Source organism: Alosa sapidissima, chromosome 16, assembly GCF_018492685.1.
Source record: "Alosa sapidissima isolate fAloSap1 chromosome 16, fAloSap1.pri, whole genome shotgun sequence".
Classification (NCBI taxonomy): Eukaryota; Metazoa; Chordata; class Actinopteri; order Clupeiformes; family Clupeidae; genus Alosa; species Alosa sapidissima.
The window spans coordinates 32,591,140-32,614,120 of record NC_055972.1 but is presented as its reverse complement, the minus strand read 5'-3'; the positions used below and the strand labels follow the sequence as shown (position 1 = coordinate 32,614,120).

The 22,981-nt window shown below is 38.5% G+C and overlaps 2 protein-coding genes across 5 annotated transcripts; one reads left to right on the top strand and one right to left on the bottom strand.

Annotated features, from left to right (window-relative positions):
• The first annotated feature begins 2,608 nt into the window (after window positions 1-2,608).
• hif1an (hypoxia inducible factor 1 subunit alpha inhibitor) lies at window positions 2,609-15,791 on the top strand. 3 transcript variants are annotated; one of them, XM_042066074.1, is made up of 9 exons: window positions 2,610-2,770; window positions 2,870-3,051; window positions 7,458-7,708; window positions 8,136-8,284; window positions 9,227-9,372; window positions 10,084-10,190; window positions 11,691-11,754; window positions 12,635-12,745; window positions 14,242-15,791. In XM_042066074.1, the coding sequence occupies exons 2-9, from the start codon at window positions 2,872-2,874 to the stop codon at window positions 14,296-14,298; spliced, it is 1,065 nt and encodes a 354-aa protein (XP_041922008.1). In that variant the 5' UTR covers window positions 2,610-2,770; window positions 2,870-2,871; the 3' UTR covers window positions 14,299-15,791. The 3 variants fall into 3 exon arrangements, 2 of the variants coding, with proteins under 2 accessions (XP_041922008.1, XP_041922009.1); XM_042066075.1 differs by lacking the exon at window positions 2,610-2,770 and having other exon boundaries at window positions 3,004-3,088; XR_006023365.1 differs by lacking the exon at window positions 11,691-11,754 and having other exon boundaries at window positions 2,609-3,051.
• Window positions 15,792-16,461: 670 nt separating this feature from the next.
• On the bottom strand, window positions 16,462-20,492 carry cuedc2 (CUE domain containing 2). Of its 2 annotated transcripts, none has more exons than XM_042066081.1 (9): window positions 20,353-20,492; window positions 19,465-19,545; window positions 19,241-19,384; window positions 19,026-19,087; window positions 18,791-18,906; window positions 18,432-18,611; window positions 18,285-18,349; window positions 18,145-18,205; window positions 16,462-17,862 (listed from the first exon to the last, which is right to left on the bottom strand). In XM_042066081.1, exons 2-9 carry the CDS (start codon window positions 19,539-19,541, stop codon window positions 17,716-17,718), a joined length of 852 nt encoding a protein of 283 aa, XP_041922015.1. In that variant the 5' UTR covers window positions 19,542-19,545; window positions 20,353-20,492; the 3' UTR covers window positions 16,462-17,715. The 2 variants fall into 2 exon arrangements, with proteins under 2 accessions (XP_041922015.1, XP_041922014.1); XM_042066080.1 differs by lacking the exon at window positions 20,353-20,492 and adding an exon at window positions 19,884-20,338.
• Between the last annotated feature and the right edge of the window lie 2,489 nt (window positions 20,493-22,981).

The window sequence follows — 22,981 nt, the reverse complement described above, 5'->3', positions numbered from 1 at the left end:
CTGTGGAAACATCACAAAGCAGAGTGACAACCGCACCGCTGAAAGGAGCATCCGCCAAACGCTGATGGCAGTCCTGTACGCCTGGACGTAAGCGTCATGGACCTGGTCCACCGCCATACGTGCATAATCCACTTCAAGATGCACCGCCCCCGCAAAACAATAGAAACGGAAGTGTCGTAGGGCCAGGAAAAGGCCTAGCAGCTCTGTCAAATGTGCTGTACTTCCTCTCCGTTGGGCGCAACTGCTGGCTGAAAAAGGCCAGCGGCTGCCAAACACCATCAACCAGCTGCTCATGGACGGCCCCTACCGCATAGTCAGGAGGATGGGTGGGCTAGCATGGTGGCATTGGCCAAGGCCGTTTTGCTGTCCATGAACGCCTGAGTCCTTTCCCCTGTCCAGTCAATGGTGTGTTTAGCAGCCCTACCCTTAAGAGCCTCGTAGAGGGGACCCATGAGGTGAGCTGCACATGGAACAAAGCTGTGATAGAAAGTCACCATGCCTAGGAATTCCTGTAGGGCCCTGACCGTGGCTGGTCGCAGGAACTGGCCAATGGCCTCCACCTTAGCAGCTAGCGGAGCCGTCCCCTCGGTCGTGGCATGGTGGGCAAAAAATCAATGGCAGACCGAAATGGCACTTCGCTGTGTTGATGATCAGTCCGTGATCGTCCAGATGCTGAAACAGAACCCAAAACCCAACCTTGGAAGTACTAGCCACAAGGATGTCATCCAAGTACACAAAAACGAACATCAAGTCACGCAGCCATGAGTCGCTGGAATGTCTGGGCGGTGTTCTTTAACCCAAATGGCATGCGGAGGAATTCAAACAAACCAAAAGGAGTAATGACAGCAGTCTTGGGAACATCATGCGGATGCAGCGGCACCTGGGGATTACTGTGGATGAGGTCCACCTTTGAAAAAATGACCTTACCAGCCAAGCGTGCAGAAAAGTCCTGAATATGGGGAACAGGGTAGCGGTCGGGTGTAGTGGCCTCATTCAAGCAACGGGAGGCATGGACGCCAGCCACCGCCAGGCTTCTGAACCATGTGCAGTGGTGAAGCCCAAGGGCTGTTAGAACCCTGTGCGATGCCGAGGTGCTCCAGCGTCTCGAACTCTGCCTTGGCGAGCTGTGCAGGATCCAAACGCCTAGCGCGTGCATAAACCAGAGGACCCACCGTTGTGATGTGATGCTCCACACCATGTCTGACCACGCCGGATGAGAAAATAGGTTGGGTGAGGGCAGGGAAAGAGGCGTGAAAACTCATTCGCTGCAAAGGTGCTGTACAGACGGGACGAACTGGAACTTCTGCACTCTCGCCACCACAAAGTTCCAGTTAAACTGCTGTCCACCGAAACACACCACGGCACTGCGCTCACCAAAGGTCTGGATGGAGCTACCGTTCGCGGCCTCCAAGATGGTACCTGGTTTGCCCTGTTGAATGTCCAAGTCTGTAGCAGGCAAAACGCTTACCTGCGCACCTTTGTCACAGAGGAAACGACGTCCAGAAACAGCATCGGTGACGAACAGCAAACCGCCTGTATGGCCGACGCTCATTGCTGTAAATGACCCGATGCCTTGAAACGGCAGGGTGGGCGGCATTTCGTAGCCTTAGGTCCGAAACGATCATGGTAGAAACACAGGCCTTGCTTCCCCTGCTGCGCTGCAGCGACGAGAGCTCCCTCTGGTGGCGATGATTCAGCAGCGCAGAGGTGCACCGCTGCCCTGCAGTGCTGCATAACAGAAAAAAATGTATCTGCCTCTTTAGCCAGGTCGCAGGAGTCATATTGAAAACTCTCAGGATTACCGTCCAAAGAGTCGTCGGGTCACCAGTGTAAAGGAGTCAAAAGGCCGTGAACACGTAATGGCTGGCTGTGAATTATGTACAGCGTAGAGTCCCTACAATATCAAGATATCAAGATAAAATCTAGTTAATATTGTTTTCAGTATAAAGAGACATACCTAGTGCTTTCACGTACAATCATTTGACTTAATTTAACAAGAGTTTGACTTCCTTTAAGACATTTCATCCTGAAAACAAGCAAATTTGTCTGCCAGTGTGTTAAGTAAATTTGTCTTGATAAGACTCCTTAAAATGAGTCAAAGTCTTCCTAAATTAAGTCAAAATGTTCTTTCGAGAGAGTGCTAGGTAAGTTTCCTCATAGGCTACTAAAAACAATCCCAAACAGATTGTTTGATCTTAAAGATTAATAACACTTGGTTAGATTTAGTTTTTTACAGTGTACACCTGGCAACCAATTTTTTTCCAGAATTTTATGAGACCTACTGTAATATATAGCCTAGGGGAGACCGGGGACAGTTGCACCAGAGGATGGTTGCAACAAGTCATTTTTCTCCAAATCAAGCTAGAGTGATGACACTCACACTGCATGCTCAGTTGGATGCCCCCCCCCCCCTTGCAGAGAAAAATCAAGGAGATTCTCGAGCTGGTCCAGGATTTATTGTAGAAAAACTGTTTTTGAGGTACTTTCTTGAGGTTTTACTAAGTGCGTAGATAAGTTATTCAATTACGTGGAATGACTCACTCATGCATAGGAGAGTAGCCTGTGTGCCTTTCCAAGTATGCTGTACACCCAACCACACGCAAGATGTCGCTGTTCAAGTTAAAGGTCTCGAGATGATGGCTGCTCTTTGAGGGGCTGAGCTCAGCTCCAGTTGTTTGGGTGCTGTAGCAGACTTGTCATTGCTGTGTTTACACTGGACAGGCAAGTTCTCCTAAGCCCCAGTTGGCGAGACAGCCTCTATAACTGGCAGGCAAGTCGCCCGCAAATCGCTATCAGGACAATTGGACAAAACGAGAACAGGATAACAGGTTCTCACCCTGTTCTGAATTTAGCTTCTTACTGTGTGCAGACATGGCAGCAGCAACTGTAGTTGAAGCTGATCCGACGGCGACCGACGGGGGCACAACGTTTTCTGAGGTCCACAATTCGACCTGGACAGACAATCAATTGCGAAAGTACCCTTTTCAAACGAGAACTATCCCCCGATTATCTCATACAGACCCACGCGCCGAGATCCTAATAGATAATGAGGTACTACGATCAATGGAGATTTGCTACTGATACTAAGGTTTGATGTATGACTGCTGTTAGCATGCTAGTTCACCGGCTAGTATTACTGGCGTTACTTATGGCTTGTCCGCTAATTTAGCTAACGTTAGCCATCTGACATTAGCGAGAACCACAGTTAATGATGGCTTGACACGTAATAAATAACGTTTTATATTAAGAAAAGTATAAGTACTGTAATAAATGTGATGTCCATGCATAGATTAGCTAAAGTTGTGTTACTTGGTAATAACAATAACGTTATATGGTCAGATCCGGAAGAATTTCAATGCTTGACATAAGGCTATAACTAGGTAGATAAATAGCAAACTCCTTAGATAAATAGCAAACACCTTCACTGCTATAGTTCTACACATCTTTACTTGACTTAAGAGCGAAGGGTCTGTGGAATATATTTTTGGGATACTGGTATCCATAATGTTTCGATTGCAGACGATTGATAGACGGTCAGATTTCTGTTATTTGAACACTAACGTTAACCGTTGACGAGGCCAACGTTAACAAAGTTAACCTAACTTGGGACTGTTTTGTACTTTTTGTCATTACGTTATTTGAGTAACGTGAATACTGTCAGTTTGCAAGAATACGTTACAAGTACGCAATACGTTAGCGTTAATTAACGGGATATTTTACTGAACATCTTTAACGTTGCATTACCTGCAAGCTAATGTTAAGGTCAGTTACCATGATGCATAATGATCCTGCCAACTAAGTATGCTTCTCTGCATGTTTTATAGAATAGCCGGTTCGGTAAATGTATGGTATTTATCCAAATTAACCTTTATGAAAACAAATGCATGTGGGTACGGTGACACATCATTCATTAGGCTACCAGTTGTGTTGGTAGCAGCTACCCTTGGTGCTGTGTCATCGCATCATACGCTATTTAGTTTAGTATTGGATTACCAACCACATGCACATTCAAGACTCTAGCTGGCAAGCGTTTCGGCATTCGATTGCAGGAAGTACGGGCTGTTTGCCTCAGTAAAGAGCAACGGTGGTTAAGTTTTGAACGGGCATACCCTTAGCTGTACTTTTGGCACAGTGCAGTAGTCACCATGTACTGATGCTCAGAAACACAGAACCATCTAGGACCGAACCTGTACCGAACGATGTTTTTCGTGTCAGCATAGCAAACACCAAGGGTTCACCTGCGTAATAATGTGTCACACCGACATATATCTGGACAATCTTCTCGTAAAGCTAATTGGAGTAGTGTTTGTATGAGCCATGCTCGTTTGTAGCGCATCTCAAAGTGGTGGCGTAGAGAAATGCAAGGCATCTTGCCGCTAGATCGCCCACGTGTTGGTGGAGTGTACGTTCCTTTAGTCACGTAGCACTCACTGGTTACTTTTCTGGCGACGTTTGACAGTAGGCCAGAGCAAGTAGGCTCATTATCATCATTCGACTTTAGGCAGTGCTGTGCAGATCTAGTTGAACGTGATGCATGCTGGAGTTTTGCATAATGCAAGCATGAAGTATAAGTAGTTAACCCTCTATTGCATGGTGTTTGATTGATCTGTGTTTTTAATTGGCAGTAACACAAAACCTATATTTCACTATTTATATGTGAAAAGGGGGATTTTAGTTTCGTGTATACAAAAATAATTGTTTGGTCACATGATGAGGATATATTGTTAGTACTTCCTTTTTCTACAGAGAGGTACCTCTGTGACCACCACCACCTGTCCGCTACCTGTGGGTGGTCAAAATTCAGTATTTAGGCATAGTTTCTTTGAAAAAAAAAAAAAACACTATGTAAACATGAACAATTTATCATTAAAACAAGTTTATATATAATGAGATTTTTGTAAATTGGCTTAATATTAATTTTTGCCATATGGCAACTGCAAATGTGAACCTTTTTATGTCCATTCGAATTAAGGGTGTCAGGATTACAATAGGATCGCATTGCACTAGGATACTCTGGGAATATATACATCTTTTGACAATATTTTGTGGTGGTAGGTTTGCAGAATGCAACAGTTTTTAACAAATTAACACAGCGTGGTTATGATTCAGATTTAAGCACAATTTAGCCAGTTGACTTTTAAGCCAACAATCACAGGATTGTTAATGTTTTCTTTAAACATGCAGGTAGGTTTGTTGAGAGACAGAGAGACAAGGAGAGGCTGTGCAAAGGTGCACATAGCTCTACAATGAATTAATTCCATCCAATTTAAATAGTACAACATGGAAAATCATTGTGTGGTGGTCAGTGTTGATATTGTGGTGGGCCGCCACAAATAAGTCAATGTATGGGAAACACTGTATTGTAAATGTTTACCAATTTGTAAATTATCTGTGGAATGAGGTTTAGACAGTATAGTGACTGGAGCGGTAAAGATGTATTTTGTGCTATTGTTCACTACACAGTCAACTAGACATGCTGTATTCACCATTTTTGTTTCGGATTTTGGGAAAGATAAAAGCACATTGTTGGCTGTTCCACCAAAAAAAGTGTCAGGATTAGCAATAATCCAGCAATGAGGAGAAAAACATTGATATGTGTAGCGGATAGAGGCTGCAGTCACCCACCCTGTCTCTTTGGCTACAGCTTTAGCACCTCAGAGGCCCAAAGTTCAAGGGCAAAAGGGGTGACACTTCTCTCCTCTCACTATAAATGGTGTAAGAAGTGGGCTGACTTGCTGTGGAGCCATCCAATGCATGCCCAGTGTATGCCTGTAGTATGAACCACACCGGAGACCCCTATGACCCTTGTGTGTGGGACCCCAGATATGGATGATGCATGGCTTTACAGGGCAGAAAAAGTCTGTCAGGAGGATAGTGCTGGGTGGTATACCGGTTCACACCGTATACCGGTGTATATTTTCGTTATGATATGAATTTTTAATATACCGCCATACCGGTGTATTTGATTACACAATGTTTGGAACGCTGCGCCGCGCGACAGTGTTTCAGACGGGACTTTTTTCGCACGCACGCATGGTGCGACTGCGAGGTTATTTAATATAAACATTGGTTTTCATCAAAACAATTACTTTATGTCCCCACAGGAAGGCTATTTATTTTCCAAGGCGGACTACACTATGACAATATTACTATGATGTTATCACTTTATTGCCCAAAATACGGTTGAATTGTTTGTATTATGTTAGGTTTATAACTAGATGTATCGGATCATAACTAATGCAAGCTTAATTTAGTTAATTTCTAAAAGATTTGTAATGAAATAAAAATATGTTTTTAAAGAAAAATGGGATTTTACAGCATCTTCTACAACTACCTTAAAAACAATCCTTTATTTAAAATACTTTAAAACATTTTTTAAAGTATAGGTGATAATTCATGCAATAGAAGGTTAAGAGCAATTAGATTGCACCCTTACACTGTCAATGCTTCATCGCCATAATACAATACCTTCGACCAACAATAGGCCTATGTCATACAGAGAAAACTCCCAGCAATGCCACTGATAACAGTTCAACCATGACTTCACTTTTGATACCTTTTGATGATCGGCAAACATATTTGTTAGCACATCTCAACTTGCCAAACCCATCATGTGAAGTCGCAAAATGCATTGTTTTACATTATCAAGTTTGCCAAACCCAGCTTGCCATGACATGTGAAGTTTGCCAAACCTAGCTAAAAGGCATTGGCCATTGATAACAGTTCAATAATGACTTTGCTTTTGATACTTTTGTTATTAAACTGGAAAGAGCAAGAAATAGCAATGTTATGGTAGTCTAAATCCCACGTACGCAGTTAACACTTGCCCTAAACTTATCTATGTTTATTCATTTTTGCTCAGAGACTTAATATTTGCAACACCTCCCCTTTGTTCACCTTACATTAGTGCAACACAGTTGGTTTATATACAATTGTATATTCCGCTTTCACATAAAAGGGGAAGGGAAGGTGTTACAATTCAAAGTTCCTGGATATGCCAGTCGAACAAAGACTTGGTGATATGGGGAAAAATATTTACTTTGTCAGAAAAGAATGAAGCTTGGTACACGTGTACAGTTTGTGGCCTTGAATATTTTCAGAAATATTAACATGGTTGCCACGGCAACCACAGGGCTCATTGACCATCAAAACATAGGGGTTTACATCACAATTGACATTTTCTGTGTTATCTTTTGTGGCCAAAGAGATATGATGCAAAATACATAATTTTGGTCATGGCAGAAAGTAAAATGTTCGCCATAAACCACGAGGCATTTTTGCGATGGCTCCATCTCTGAAAATATTCAGGGCACGAGTTTCATACTTTTATGAAGAAGTGAACATTTCACCACTTGAAATTTGGCACATATCACCAGGATTAATAGAATAAGTAGAAATAACCCTGGTCGTTTTTGTCTGTTTCTAATAAAGCTTAACCTCCTGTTCCACTGTTTTAGGAGCCTGTTGTCCTTACTGATACCAACTTGGTATTTCCTGCGCTGAAGTGGGATGTAAACTTTCTGCAGGACAACATTGGGAATGGAGATTTCTCAGTCTATATTGCTGAAAACTATAAATTCCTATATTATGATGAAAAGAAAATGGCTAATTTTGAGAATTTTGTACCAAAGTCCCAACGAGTTGACATGAAATTTTCTGAATTTGTTGACAAAATGCAACAAACTCAACAACATGGAGGAGAGGAAAGGTATGAGAAGTTAATCTTTTCTTTTTATATCATGATCTTCAAATGTATTTTGTACTGTATTGTCTCTCTCAGAGCATGATGTAGCCTATTTGTTTAGGTTATATAACATAGTAGCAATAACATAATTGGGCAGTAGAGACAATAAAATAAAAATTATGAGCTTTTGAGTTACAAGTAAAAACTCTTTACTGCAACACAACCCAATTGAAATGTACATGTATGTTTTGTCTTCTATCTGTAGCCTAAGATATAGAATATCCGTTAGATTTTGCATTTGCATTTCTGTGATGCTTTATGCAATGTGAAATTGTTTTATCATCATTTAATGCCAAGTTCTGTAAAAAAATGACAATGCTGTATTTCTTTTTGAAGGTGCAGAATATATACATTTCTATAAATTGACCATATTTTGTCATTTTGCCTGTAGGGTGTACTTGCAGCAGACCTTAAATGACACTGTTGGAAGAAATATTGTTGTAGATTTCTTGGGTTTCAATTGGAACTGGATCAATAAGCAGCAGGCCAAGCGGAATTGGGGACAGTTAACTTCAAACCTTTTGCTCATAGGCATGGAAGGTATATTTCTTGGCATTATCATCAGGTTTTATATTTGTAGCCTAAATTGCCACCAACTGTCAGAGAATTAAGCTACACACTGCACACAAGGGCGGTGTCCTATTGTATGGTATCCTGATCACTCTTCTATATCATAAGCATTTTTCATATTGCAATATTGACAATATAGTTGTGTGAAAATGTTTTTCCATACAGAAAAAGGTGCCCAGTGCATTTTTTGCTGAGCTTTGAGTGTGATTTCTTTTGTCATATGACATTAAGACATATGGTAGTATGATGTGATAACTTTGTATAACTATATGGACATTATTTTATAAGATTTGATCATATTGTGTATATATCGCCATTTTTCTTCAGGATATGGAGATTGGCTTTTTCTAGCTATATCGCCCAACCCTACTGCACACTGCCAGCATCTGATTTTGATGTTTTTGCCAGTATTGGCTCCTGTTTTGCATCCACATTGCTAGTCATAGTTATCAGCGGCTAATATTGTATGCGCTATGGTTATGTATTTGAGTTGAATTTTAGATGTAAGAGTAACTGTCCTATCCTGAAAATCATTGATGTTATAAAGACACACTGCAGCTTTCCCCTCTGATGTGACTGAATGTAGATGTGAACTGCAAATAATTTATTATCAAGTGGAAGGCAATACGGCACAGGTGTCTTTTGTCTGTGGGAGTATATGACTTGTGTGTACGTGACTGGCTGTTAGACAATTTGGCATGCCCAGAGTAAGGTCAGTTTAACTGCTTGGGTAGATTCCAAGAACTTTTAGCTATCTATTGAAATGTAGGAAACCAAGGATTGAACCATGATAAGTATTAGTAAAAACAACAACATTGCAGTCTTGGTCAGCACCATTGAGAATTGATTGTTAAAGTTTGCATACTGACTGTAACATTAATAACTATTTATCACTGTTTGTTTCCTCTGTAGGCAATGTGACGCCAGCACATTATGATGAACAACAGAACTTTTTTGCACAAATTAGAGGTCATAAGAGGTGTATCCTGTTTCCACCTGACCAGTTTGAAAGTCTTTATCCCTTTCCTGTTCATCATCCCTGTGACCGACAGAGCCAGGTAAGTCATGTAACAGTGGAATGCCATACTAATGACTTGAGATGGCTATGTTGCTAAAGCTGAAAGTGGCAGTCTAATGTTCTTTTCAGTTCATGTAAATCCCTTTTAAGTATAAAGCTAGTCACTGCTTTTTTGGTGTTTTGTTAGCCTATGTGTTCTTTCAATATCTTGGCCACATCTTTTGACGCTTTCTGATAGTTTTGGGATCTTCTTTTGGGATGAGCTGGCTAACGAGCCATAAGGTCCAGCATAAGGTCCATTTCAGTGATTTTACACATAGATCTCTGTTTCTCAAGGTCACTGAGTATTGCGTGTATGTAAAAAAACAAAAACACTCTGTTTTACCCAGCGACCTAGCTGGAATTATCCTTTAAGGTATAGTTAAGGTATACATAACTAAGTTATATATTATCTTAAATGATAGGAACATGCCTATAAAAGTAATAAGGTTAAGTATACCTTATCTCCGTAACACTCTAAGAGACAACATTATTCTGAAACCTGACCTTGAATAGCATAGCTATCTGTCAATCTCATTGGGAGTTACTGATCTTTAGGTCACCAGTATAGCGGATGCATCAATATGGCGATGTCTCATTGTGTATTTTAAAAAGCAAATACAAGAACATAATCATACATGGATATACAATTACAGCATGCACTGCTAACTGGAATACCATCTCATTTAATGGAATGTTCGTTCCATTGTAGGTCGACTTTGAAAACCCTGACTATGAAAAATTCCCAAATTTCAAAAATGTAATTGGATATGAAGCTGTTGTGGGCCCTGGGGATGTGTTGTACATCCCAATGTACTGGTAAGATTTTATTTTTTTAATTAAAGCTTCATGACATAGTTATTTACTTACAGGGGCATTCTGGCATTTTTCTTGATCCCTATTGTTCATTATCCCTATTGACAAAAAAGACAACATCCCGTTCAGTATTGAGCTGGCTAAAGTAACTGGTTAAGTGCCTCAAAGCATTCATATGGGGGCATCTGCTAACACCAAACGCCCCTACAATTTACTTTATTTATTTATTATCTTTACTGGGGTAAACAGGCACACGTGTATATCAGTATCAGTCTGTCCATGTTGGCTGACACTTGACTGACATGTTGAGCTTTGCAGTGACAAAAAGTTTACTTTGATGATCTATTATGAATGTGTAGCTGGCAATGGCAGACTAGCTAGGTCAATACTGAAAGATATATAACAATAGGGCCCCAGGTTGAAAATTGTCCCTCTAAAATAAAGGCTTCAAACTCATCATCATGCTTCACTGACTTACAGTATAGAGAATGTAGTCCCTGACATTGTGATGCACACCCAGAAAGCCTGGTATTGCACTATGTAGTGAAGTTGTTGTTGCGGGTAGGAGCGTGACCCACCATTGTATGGTACTTAACTGTAGTTTGTACAGTTTGTACTGTATTTATTGAACTGTATTGCGTTTCTGAATGTTGTTTATTTTGTTTCAACATGTCTGATGTCTTTATGTGAGCCAGAGCATACATATTTCATTGTATTCTTCATTCATAAGACAGTAAACTTGAACTTGAACCTGACTCTTCTCGTTGGGTTTAGACCAATTCGGTTTGTCTGTAGAAACCCTCACCACACTACCACTGAAGTGTAATCATATTTTGAGCATTGTTAGTGGTCTAAAATAGCGACGTGGCACCTTGCCCGGTTAGCATCATTGTAAGCTCATTCAGTGATAATGCCTCTAGCTCCACAAACGGCACCAATTAACATAATTTTGCTCTCAATCAAAAGTTTGAAGTTGTTAGCTACCGTAAATAGACCCTAGGTTGTTTTTACTCCGGAGTTACACTTTAATGGGTAACCTAGACATTGAAAATTGATGAATAAAGGAATTCCTAAATTGTGTTACTTTAAAAGATTGCCTCACAAATGTCTGAAATCTGCAGTAGCTGATGTACATGGGTTAATGTGCAAGGAGGGTTAAAGGGAGGGTTAATGCGGCTGAGTATGCATGCAACATAAATCATTAGACAACATCTTCTCAAGTCTTGAAACATACAGAATATTAGTTGAGTTGAAGATGGGTAACATTTTTTGCTAGAAATATGTTATACATCTACAAAGTAGGCATGTATATTTTCTCAGTTGGTAATTGGAATGATCCTTGGGGACCATCTTGGAGCATCTCCTAAGCATGTGTTTTGTTCAAGCGTCAACATTTGGTGTGTATACTATGCTGGTGGGATGTAAGACCAAGGGATGTTTTTGTCACTGATTGCTGATTGATTGACATTTTCCTGATTTGTCCTTATGCCTCTTCATATGTAGGTGGCACCACATTGAGTCCCTTTTAAATGGAGGAGTTACAATTACAGTTAACTTCTGGTACAAGGTACTAATTCTTACATTATTACAACGGTGAATTGAGTGATATAGAATTATTTCCTGCATGTAATTTAGTATTGTACAGTATATCACACCTAATTACTCAGCAGAATATATCAGGATAGATAGATAGATACATACATACATACATACATACATACATACATACATATACTTACTTTCTTTCTTTCTTTCTTTCTTTTTTTCTTTCTTTCTTTCTTTCTTGATTTCTTGATCCCCAAGGGGAAATTCAAGGTCTCAGTAGCATACAGACATCACACACAACATGCACTTACAGCAGAAAAAGTAATATAAAAACTCCACTGTACAATAGAGACAGTAGAAGATAAACATGATAGTTAAATACTAAATATACTATATAAACTAAATCAAATATCAACATTGTGTGCTTAAGGATGATCAAGCATGACAGGGCAGGGACTGAGCCTGTAATTCAGTGTGCAGCTGAGGATGATCGCTTCCTTGTTGTCCCTGTCAAGGGTGCCATGGTCGTGGACTCCTAACACTGACCCCTAATCTTGTAAAATGATGAATAAACTTAGCCTGGCTAGCGCCACCACTTCTCAATGAGACGTGGTCTGGGAACCAAACGTTCATTTTCTCGTATTTGAAAAAAATGCCCAGATCCGTTTATTGGGTGCCACGGATGTCTATCAAATGCGTCTGTGCATAGCTCATCATCGTCTTGCTTTCCCACCTGTTCTGTGATTGGTTCCCTATCTCAGGTGAAAATTTGCTTCATGGTCTCCAGGCTGCCTTAGCAGCGTGAATCAAATCGCGCGCAAGGCAGCATGGGAACACCCAGGCTAGAATAAACTTGTGTCTAGTGTCTAAAGGTGTGTGTAAACTCTGTGGATCTTTTACAGGGCGCTCCTACTCCACGGAGGATAGAGTACCCTCTTAAGGCTCACCAGAAAGTGGCCATCATGAGGAACATTGAGAAGATGCTGGGAGAAGCTTTGGGAGACCCTCATGAGGTATAGACAAATAAAACATAACCTTGCTATTTCTGTTTCAGTCAGTGGCAGTGATGCTTATTAGGAAGGACTGTCCCAGGCAATTGGCCATATTGGCCACTTATATAATTACAATATTTCTGAACAACCTCACTTTAGTGCACAGGTGAAGGCAGATGAAGTGTTCTAAACACTTCACTTAATTTGTGTAGGTTGAGCTGTCATTACAAGCAACAAGCAACTACAACCTATCCTCAGCTACCAAAATGCTTGGCTCTTAGTCTTCAGATCCATACCAATCTTACATCAGTTCTAATTTGTCACATCTGACTTACCCACCAAGCCACTGTTCCATTGTACATTTCCCCATTGGTAGTGCCCTCTGATACAAGTTCTCTTGGTGTGACATGGTCACAAGCAATCTCCGCTATAGAACCACATCCAGCTACCAAACAACACATGCCTATTCTCAGTGCTTAATATCAAGCATTCCAATGTTTGAAACAGTGTAATCTTTTTTGTTCATCTGTCTTGGGGGGGAAAGATGATCTTAGTCTAAAAGATGCAGTCAGTGGTTATGCAGTAAGTCACGTTTGTTTATGTTTATATTTAAAATGATTAGCAAAAGCTTAGCTTTTGTCCAAAACAATGTACATTTATATTTTAACCAAGGACCAAACAAAACACACCAAAGTGGCTCACACCTCCCTTGGGTATTCCCAGAGAATCTCCACACAGGGTTTCTTTTTGTTTGGCTGACACGGTGCCCCAACTTTGTTGGAGCCGAGGCTGCCTACAGAGACTGTTTTTTTGACAGTGTACTCACGGAATGGGCGACTAGCAGATCATGAGGAGATGATTGCTGAATGTGACAAAAATGTTATGGTCTTGAAATCCCGTATGATCGCTTACTGCACCTTTAATCTAGTTTTAATTGTGGTATTGTTGCATTATCATGTTTTAATTGTGGTGTTGTTGCATTATCATGTTTTAATTGTGGTGTTGTTGCATTATCATGTTTTAATTGTGGTATTGTTGCATTATCATGTTTTAATTGTGGTATTGTTGCATTATCATGTTTTAATTGTGGTGTTGTTGCATTATCATGTTTTAATTGTGGTTTTAATTGTGGTATTGTTGCATTATCATGTTTTAATTGTGGTGTTGTTGCATTATCATGTTTTAATTGTGGTGTTGTTGCATTATCATGTTTTAATTGTGGTGTTGCATTATCATGTTTTAATTGTGGTATTGTTGCATTATCATGTTTTAATTGTGGTGTTGTTGCATTATCATGTTTTAATTGTGGTATTGTTGCATTATCATGTTTTAATTGTGGTTTTAATTGTGGTATTGTTGCATTATCATGTTTTAATTGTGGTGTTGTTGCATTATCATGTTTTAATTGTGGTATTGTTGCATTATCATGTTTTAATTGTGGTATTGTTGCATTATCATGTTTTAATTGTGGTGTTGTTGCATTATCATGTTTTTTGTACTTTCCCTCTCTCCACCAGGTTGGGCCATTACTGAATATGATGATCAAAGGGCGATATGATCAAGGTCTTAGTTAGTTTACTCTCCACTTAACTGGATGGTGCTGGATATCTTTGGTTGCGTGGTCTGACTGCAGAACTGCCAACTGCTTCAGTACTTCAAGCAACCAATACTTGCTTATGGCCTTTTATTCTTTCTGGCTTAAAACTGGGAAATTGTTGACTTTTAGGAGAGGTTTTTTAACACAGAGCAGTCAACCTAGTTTTGGTTGAAATGGAAAGAATTTAAAGTACCAAAAGCTTATAAACTAGTGGATTTCATTAGAGCCCTGGCCTCTTGCTTCAGTATAACCTGGCACAGTCATTGGGTTCATTTTGTTTCAGAGAGTTTGTTCTACTTCTGAAATTTACTTTGATGACATTCATTCTTTGATTATAAATGAGTTTACAAGCTTGGCGACCATGGATATATAGTATAGTAACATGGTTTATAAGAATGGCCAAATATTGTGTTTTACAAACACTGAAGGAGTATGAGATCATTTGTTAGAAGTTGGTTGATTAAAATGTAATTGCTGAACATTTCTTGTTTGAACAGATTTGATGGTATTTTTATATAATTATTTTGTGTACACACTTGCTAAATTTTTATGTTGTGTTTATTGTGATATGTTTTTTTCCCCTGAACGTGGTACATCAACAGTCAGTGCACTCAACTTTGTTTTAACTATGAAATAGTTAAAAATGAAGCGCAAGTGTCTTAAATGGCACAGATAAACACAAGGAGCTTCTTATTAGTTACTTATTAGTACTGAATATTCAGTCAATATTTTAGTTTATGGTTTCCCTGTTTTGCCCATATTGATAATGTGGTGTAGCATTTCTATAAAATGCATTGAACAATACCCAATTATGTGTGGTCATAATAATGTTTGTTCAAAGCCAGAATCAAATTCAGTGTATAATCAACCATTTCAATTTTGTCATGATCATAAACAAATGTCTAAGTTGGCTTTGTTGACTTCACTTGTTTCTGTTTTGCTGTGTTGTATAAAAGGGATGTCTGTGTCAACATTCAGGAAACAGCTGCACCTACAGGACATTGTATTGGTTTTTTTTTTTTCACGATAATTGACCAGAACTCATTGTATGTTTTTGTTGGTCAAATCCCACATCCCACTGGTTGATGTCCTTAGACCTGTTTTATGTACATAAACACATAATATATTTAATATTGTCTATTAGAGGGCTGACAATTAAATATGGTTAAAGTTGAAACCATCCTCATAGTAAACTTTACTGTGTGCCAAATACTATTTCTGAGAATAATCTTGACTTTTTTTTTGTACAAACTGCAAATGGTTCCCAAAAACAATACCACTTGAGAGTAATGGAAAAGTCAAATGCATTTCTCTCTCCATACAAATGCACATTTGCTGGTTAGACAGTCATCTGGAAGACTTGTCCTCAGTTATATGGAGCATATAAGCACTTTTTGAAATATCTGAGGGCTTCTGTGTAGTTCTTGTCAAACAAATAAAAAATCAGGGTATTTTCTTGCCCGAATCATGTTTCTGTCTCCTTAAAAGACTACCTTTGTTGTGTTGTGCAGTTTTTTCCTGAATACACACATTACAGGATGCATTCAACTTGTGAAAGTACTTCAATAATGTCATTCAATATATGTCAGATTATCGCTGAATAAACTCCTGTGATTAGAAAAGACATTAATTTATTAGAGGCAAAAAAGACCCGCAGTAGTGATTATTATGGATAAGGTATAAGTATATATAAGGTGTCTATAACTAGATTTGTTAGACCATGCGATTTAGATAACATGGTCATGGGCAGGAATTCAGAGGATAGACAGCGATGATTCTGGGCCACAAGTTAGGTTTGACAATGCCTTAGATACTACTGTTAACAATTACCGGTAAGTGGCTAATGCCAATAGGTAAAGACAAGCTTCATGGCAAACAGTTGAAGGTTTGACCTTCAGTATAGTGTAGTTAGTAGAATACCAAACTAACTGAATATCTTACTATATTTACCCCAGTACCTTTTTAGTAAGTGCAACTATGCACTGTTTACATAGTGGCTATTGATAGATAGATACTTTATTGATCCCCAAGGGGAAATTCAAGAATGTATTGTGTAATTCCAGAGAGATCTTTGGAAATATTTAGCATAGTGGGGGGAAAGTACAGCACACAATAGAAAATACAATGTGTAATCCTTTACTTCATGGTAAACAACATTTTGATTTTATTCAACATGTTAAGTATGCACTACATACCAATTTAGAACAGTCTTACAGTATGTTACAGAGGCAAGAGCCAGCTTCACTTGTGCATGAGTATCATACTCACACATATGTGAAATGACAAAACACTAGAAAAAGGAAACAAACTGCTCACCCATCAAATTAATAATCGGTTTCAAAACACCACCTTCAGTCCCTCAGTAAATCTTGCCGTATTTAAAACAACAAAATAAAAGCTTTACAATGTCACACATACACAAAATATAACCAAACTTGAAACAAAAAAAACATAAAACAGTGTTGTGAACTGAGACAATATGAAATACTATGCATAATGAACTTTGAAAAAGTGTTGCCAGCTGTTTAAAATACATAATTTTCCAACAGTTCTACCCTAGGCCCTTGTGCAAAAGATGGACTTTTAAAGAGTATCCTTGAGAGTAGTTCATTGCAAACTTTTCAAATCTATATATCTGTATATAAAAATAAAGAGCGAGTCATTTGAAACTTTGAGGAGATGATGATCTGCTATCAAAACACTAAAACGTTAAAATAATTAATGTAATTTTGCTATTCAGCAACATGGTCCAATAATGGTATGACACATCATTCAGTAGTTAATCCAATTGATGGAGAACCAGACTGCATGCAAAAAAAGCATTAAGTCAATCTCTACTTTGCCTAGGATTTGTAAAAGTAAATGGTATCACAAAAAAGAAATATATACAAATAACACAATATCACATCAGACCTGCTGAAAGTAAAACAGGAGTATGCATATATTAGTTCAAGTTTTGTTAAACAGCTACGGTATACAGCCTTATTCATGGATAGGTGGTCTGAGTTGAATCATCTTTCAACACTTTATAGAAAGGACATAATGTTTTGAAAACAAGACAATGCAGCCCAAACCACCATTAAACACTAACTGCTTTAAACAAGACAATGCAGCCCAAACCACCATTAAACACTAACTGCTTTAAGATGTGTTTCTGCTGGGATACAGTACATTATTATAATGATAATAAAAAACAAAAACAAATAAGACAATTTCTATTAACTAGATGCTTCAAAAACAATTGTAATATTTGAATAAATAGGATTTTAATGGCTGAGGTTTGCAAAAAAAGACACTCATTGCAAAATGGTTAATATTTACATATTAAACTGGCAAAAGACAACAGGCCTAAATAAAGCACACAAATGGAACTGGTCTTCATTCACAGTGTTCTTTAATGGAATCTGTATTTGCGTGCTGGCTTCAGACTTACATAGGTTCTCTTCATGTCATCTGTTTCCTCTTTCTTGACCTGGTGGTATCGTTCTCCTTTTGTTGTCACAACTTGATTATCGTGGTAACGGACCAGCTTCTTTGGAGCCTTCACACATCAAAGCAAGAAATACACAATATTACTCTAATTACAATAAATGTATTTGATATTGTTATTGATAATGTTATTATTACTATTACACGTAATGCACACTTACTAAACTTTATTTGAAACTATTGTAGTGTTCATATACTGTATGTCGCTATAACCATAACCATAGAATCAATACAGAATCTCAATATTCACAATATTTCATGACATACCAATCACATTCTTAACTTTACAATCAGGAATTGTGTGTGCTGAATTGCATATACAGTAAATGCTCACATCTTTTGGAGTGACTGGCCTGTGGGTTTTCTTATCTTCTTCACTGTCTACCAACATGTATCTGAAAAGTGGCACAAAACACTGTTAGTTATTGTTAACAGATCTGGCCTTGATTGTCAGAGGGTCATATTTGTACTCACTTTTCTAAAATGCTTTCCTTCAATTTCTGATCTGCTTTTGAGGATTGGGTCTTCCCCTGATTAGCCTGAAAAACAAAATTATAGTAATTTGGCATTCTATGCTGACTAACATCTTGCAATGGTGGAACCAACTGTGGGAAAACCTACATTAACAAGAGGTATGGGACTGAGTTGCACATCTCCTTCAATGATGAGTCTCACTGCCTCCTCCATGTCTCCTTTAGCGATGGATAGGGCACTTCTAGCCTCAGTCACACTACACTTGGGGAACATCTCAAGTAGCAAATTCTCCTGGCTGTCCCACTCACAGCTGTCATCTTGTGCAATCTAAAACAACCAGAGATGTAACATTAGTGAACTTGTAAGCAAATACTTAAAATTAAAAGGGACTCAAATTGCTCATACCACTTCACACTGTCCTAAATATTTTCAAAATAATGATATGTAGCTTATGTACAGTGAGAAGAAAAGCGTCGCCTACAAGAATGGTGTTGCTAATAAACTACCTTAGCTGTTGCTCCATCTGTTGAGTAAAAGTGCATGTCTCTCACTGGCGTCTCAGAGTTAGAGGAACTATGTGTAAGACTCCAGTTGCTCTCCACACGCTTTGATTCAGTGGTTTCTACAGAACCACAAATTTAAAAACAGAATTAAAATACTATCAAAGAACAATGTGTGTTGCCAAAACTAAAAATGTGTTCAGTTACCCAAACACAAGACCATTTTGCAAAAATCTTTCACCTGTGTCCCGAGCTGAGGCTAGTTTTGCAGCCAAGCTGAACATCATTTCACAGACTTTGACGCTAAGACAAAAGAGAGCAAAGAGTGTTTTCCCCTTCAATAAACAATAAACAACATGAGATGAGACAACAAGAACAAAGGAACATAATCAATGGGCACCAACAAACGGACATTTGTAATAATACTTTTTAAAAGAATTGTTGACTGTGGCTTACCTGTCTATTTCCGCGAAACCAGGAATGTAAGCTTCCAACATTTCAACAAAAACTTCGACATCGAAGTTCTCTTCAGCGCTTCCCTGAGATCCCAAGTCTTCCAGGACACCAGTGATGTAGGATAAAAGCACTTCATCTAAAGTGCTGAATCAGAGTAACGAGAGAATCACAGGTTATTAGCTGCCAAGAATATAAACAGGCTTACTTTTACGTAGTTTACGTACCTTAAGTCTGCATCAGGAATGTATGACTGGATGAAGTCATAAAGGGCATCTTGGATGATTTTGTGAAGGTCCATCATTTGCCTAAAGTTATGAGAGTCAACTTTAACTTAGCAAAGCAGGCAGAAATATCGAATAAACCAGTTCACGTGTTGAAAGTATTTTATCTTATTTGCTTGCTAACAAGCAGAACCTTTTGACGGATATTTCAGTCAATTCACAATGTTTTGGCACAAGTTAGATAATGTTACAAGTTCGTTCTTATGAAACGTTGAGTGCCTCGATGCGTAACCAAGACATTCCTCAAACGAAGGCCAGCTGTTTCCTCTGCCTCAGTTGAATAACATTTTTAAGATGGTTTAAAATAAACCCTGTCATAATGTGCAAAGGCTAGCATAACTCTTTCCCATTAGCACACTCACCAAAATATCATACACGCCTTGACATCGATTAATAAAAATGCAGTGTCAATTTGTATTTCATGCAAGGAATTTAAGACGAGCAAGAAACAGCTAGGTGTAAACATATCCAGTTCGCTAGCAAAGTGCAGTTGTTTTGGTTAGCCAACTACGAATAGGTAACATTATCCAAAGAAGGCCAGTGCTCTGCTGCTGATTCCCAACAGTGGCCTAAGGTTAGTATCTTATTCCTAGCTTGAACACTTCGTATTCCGTGGATTATAACAAACAACAAACATATAATATGTTTGAATTTAGATGGAACCAGGACCAAGTTAGCTGTAACGTTTGTCTTGTTACTGGGTAAGCTTTGACAATTAACGTAAACGTTAGCTGACGATAACTAGCTAACGTTACCATTACCAACATATCAACGTCCTGTGTTCATACAAGCACAACGCAAGCTATTTGTATGACAACTTTTTCGCTTTACCTTCTACTCAACCGGTGAGATTAATTAAGGCAGTGAAACTCCGACTTCTTGCTCAAAGTACGGTCACTACCGCTAACGGTATCAGCGTCGTAAGTGCAGCTGCAAGCTAACCAGCACTATGAGATGCTAACAGCTAAATGGTAAACAGAACACTGCTACCAGACTACCCGCCGTCACTCAAGTTCAAAACCTCTGACATCATTTCCTCGTAAACGTAGTTGCCAGCTACAGAGATACAATATTACATTTTTGGAACATAGACGGTAGGCCTACGGAGAAAAAGGTGACCTTTCCGATTGGATTAGGCTACTCTACTCTTTATTAAACAGAATCTGCTGGATATTTCTGCATTGAATGAACTATGTCTGGAGATAGGGGCATTGTCAACTTTATACCCAGCCATTTGAAGTAGGCCTAGGCCTATTAATCGCTTTGGAGGGATATAAGGATAGTTTAGGATAGTCCACAAATTCGCAATCGCAAATAACCAATCATACTGACCAATCTTTGGTCTTTCAGATAATTGAAGAGCCATCGTCATGCAGTAAAATGTTCTAGCTTACTACACTTGTTTGCCTAATTTCTGATAGCCTATAGGCCTATTTTATGATTTTGTTTTCAGAATCATGAAACTATGATATAGACTAGTAGACACAAGTATAAAAGTGTGTTCAAGCATTGTGCATAACAATGCTGGGTCACCATGTGCAGTGTGTATTGTATAGGTTCCAAAAAGATTTTCATTTGATGTGGGAATAAGGGGGTTGACTAGTTCTGATGAATAATTTCCTCTCCCTCGTTAGACAAACTAAACTGAGTCAGTATTTTGTTTTCAGAATCATGAAACTATGATATAGACTAGTAGTGAGACACAATTATAAAAGTGAAGGCAAGGTCTTCATTTTTATCCTTTTTTTTTTACTTGCTTGACTTGCTCCTTGCTCCTTTGCAATTCAATAGACTATGGTGTGAATAGAAACACTGAAATGGGCTAGTTTTAGCCAGAGTAGCCTGTCCTGAATCCTACCTGCTTCACCTCCTGAACAAATTGATGTGCACTAAATTATTAATGTGTCTCCAATTGTTTTTTTTTTTTTTCAGCTTTAGTTGCTCAAGTTCATCAGCTCAGCAAAGGAAATACAGCACATGCTACCGATAATGTGTCCTGAGGAAGAGATCCAATTTGGCTGCACTCGGTTTAAACCCGCGTGGGTCACAAAAGTATGTGGAATTGCCTTACAGAACAAGTGATTGGAGGAAGTCTACACGTGTATACTGCAGTTAACTGAATATACTATGTCACAATGTGTGAACTATTAATTCACCCCAGCAATCATTAATTTTATGTGCATAATATGACATTATTTACAAAACAGAGGGTGAGACTTACAGCAAGAAATAAAGGTGAGGTGTGTGTGTGTGTGTGTGTGTGTTCTCTAGGAATGTTAATAGGCAGAAATGTTACCTTTGAATACACATTCAGTCAAAGGTAAGATATGCAGCTTTTCTTCATTCTTGGTCAGTAAAAACGTTACTTGATACATTAAAAAAATTGTTCTGCTGTAATTCTGCTCTCTGACTATGCGGCAAAATGCAAGAGTAAGTTACCAATAATACACTAATGAAAAAGATGCTTTTTCATATTTACACAGATGCAATCATTGAACAGTGAATGTTGATTGAGTACAATGACGATTTCTGATGATTTCTGTTAGGAACCTGAAGGTACCATAATATTTAAAAAAAAAACCTTTATGTTATGTGTCAAAAAGCTTGACCGCTACATCACTAGCCGCACTTGTTGTTTTCCTCTCTGTCTAAGGAATTTACTCAACTCAATCCAAATTCAAAAAATCAATTTGCCAAATGGCCTGAATAGTGCAGGTTTGAGTGTGCTAAGTTATCTGTGATGTCACGTTTGCTTCCTTGTCTCCTGATAGAGGAGAAGAGGGTATTGTAATCAGTTCTGTCCATCCAGATGTGTGTGTATCTGCTCAAACAACTTATATGGGTCTGATGTAAATCTCATTTTATACAAGCCACAGGGTCCCTATGTTTTGGTCCTCCTATACATAATTAATCTAAATAAGGCTCTGAATGCACATGCTGGAATTTGGTTTCATTTGAGGAATGTTGTGTGACAAGGAGGATCTGCTCTTGTTGATATTTCATGATCAATCAAATAGATTTAATCATAAAACAGATAGATTGTATCTATTTCTAATGCCTTCTATTAACACCACCAGGATGTAACACAATTTAACACTATAGAATCAGGTAACGTATTTAACACTAGATGGCTGCATTGAGTCATTTATTCCCTGAGACGTTGGTCAGTTACAGACTTTGTACAACGGTTGTAATGCAGGTAATGAGAGCTCGGGTCACAATTCATTTGTATTTGCAAGTGGCTGTTTTTCTAATCAATACGTTAATAAATAAAAAAAACACATTTAAGTACATCATTTTTACTTTTAATTATTTTCTGTTGCAGGATGGTATCATAGTATTTTCTCACACACTCTTGACAGAAAAGGGATTTTTTACATTAACACATACAGTAAATATGTCAATAAAAAACATTTGACCTTAGTTTAAGGCATAGATCAGACAAAGACTTATTGTTTTA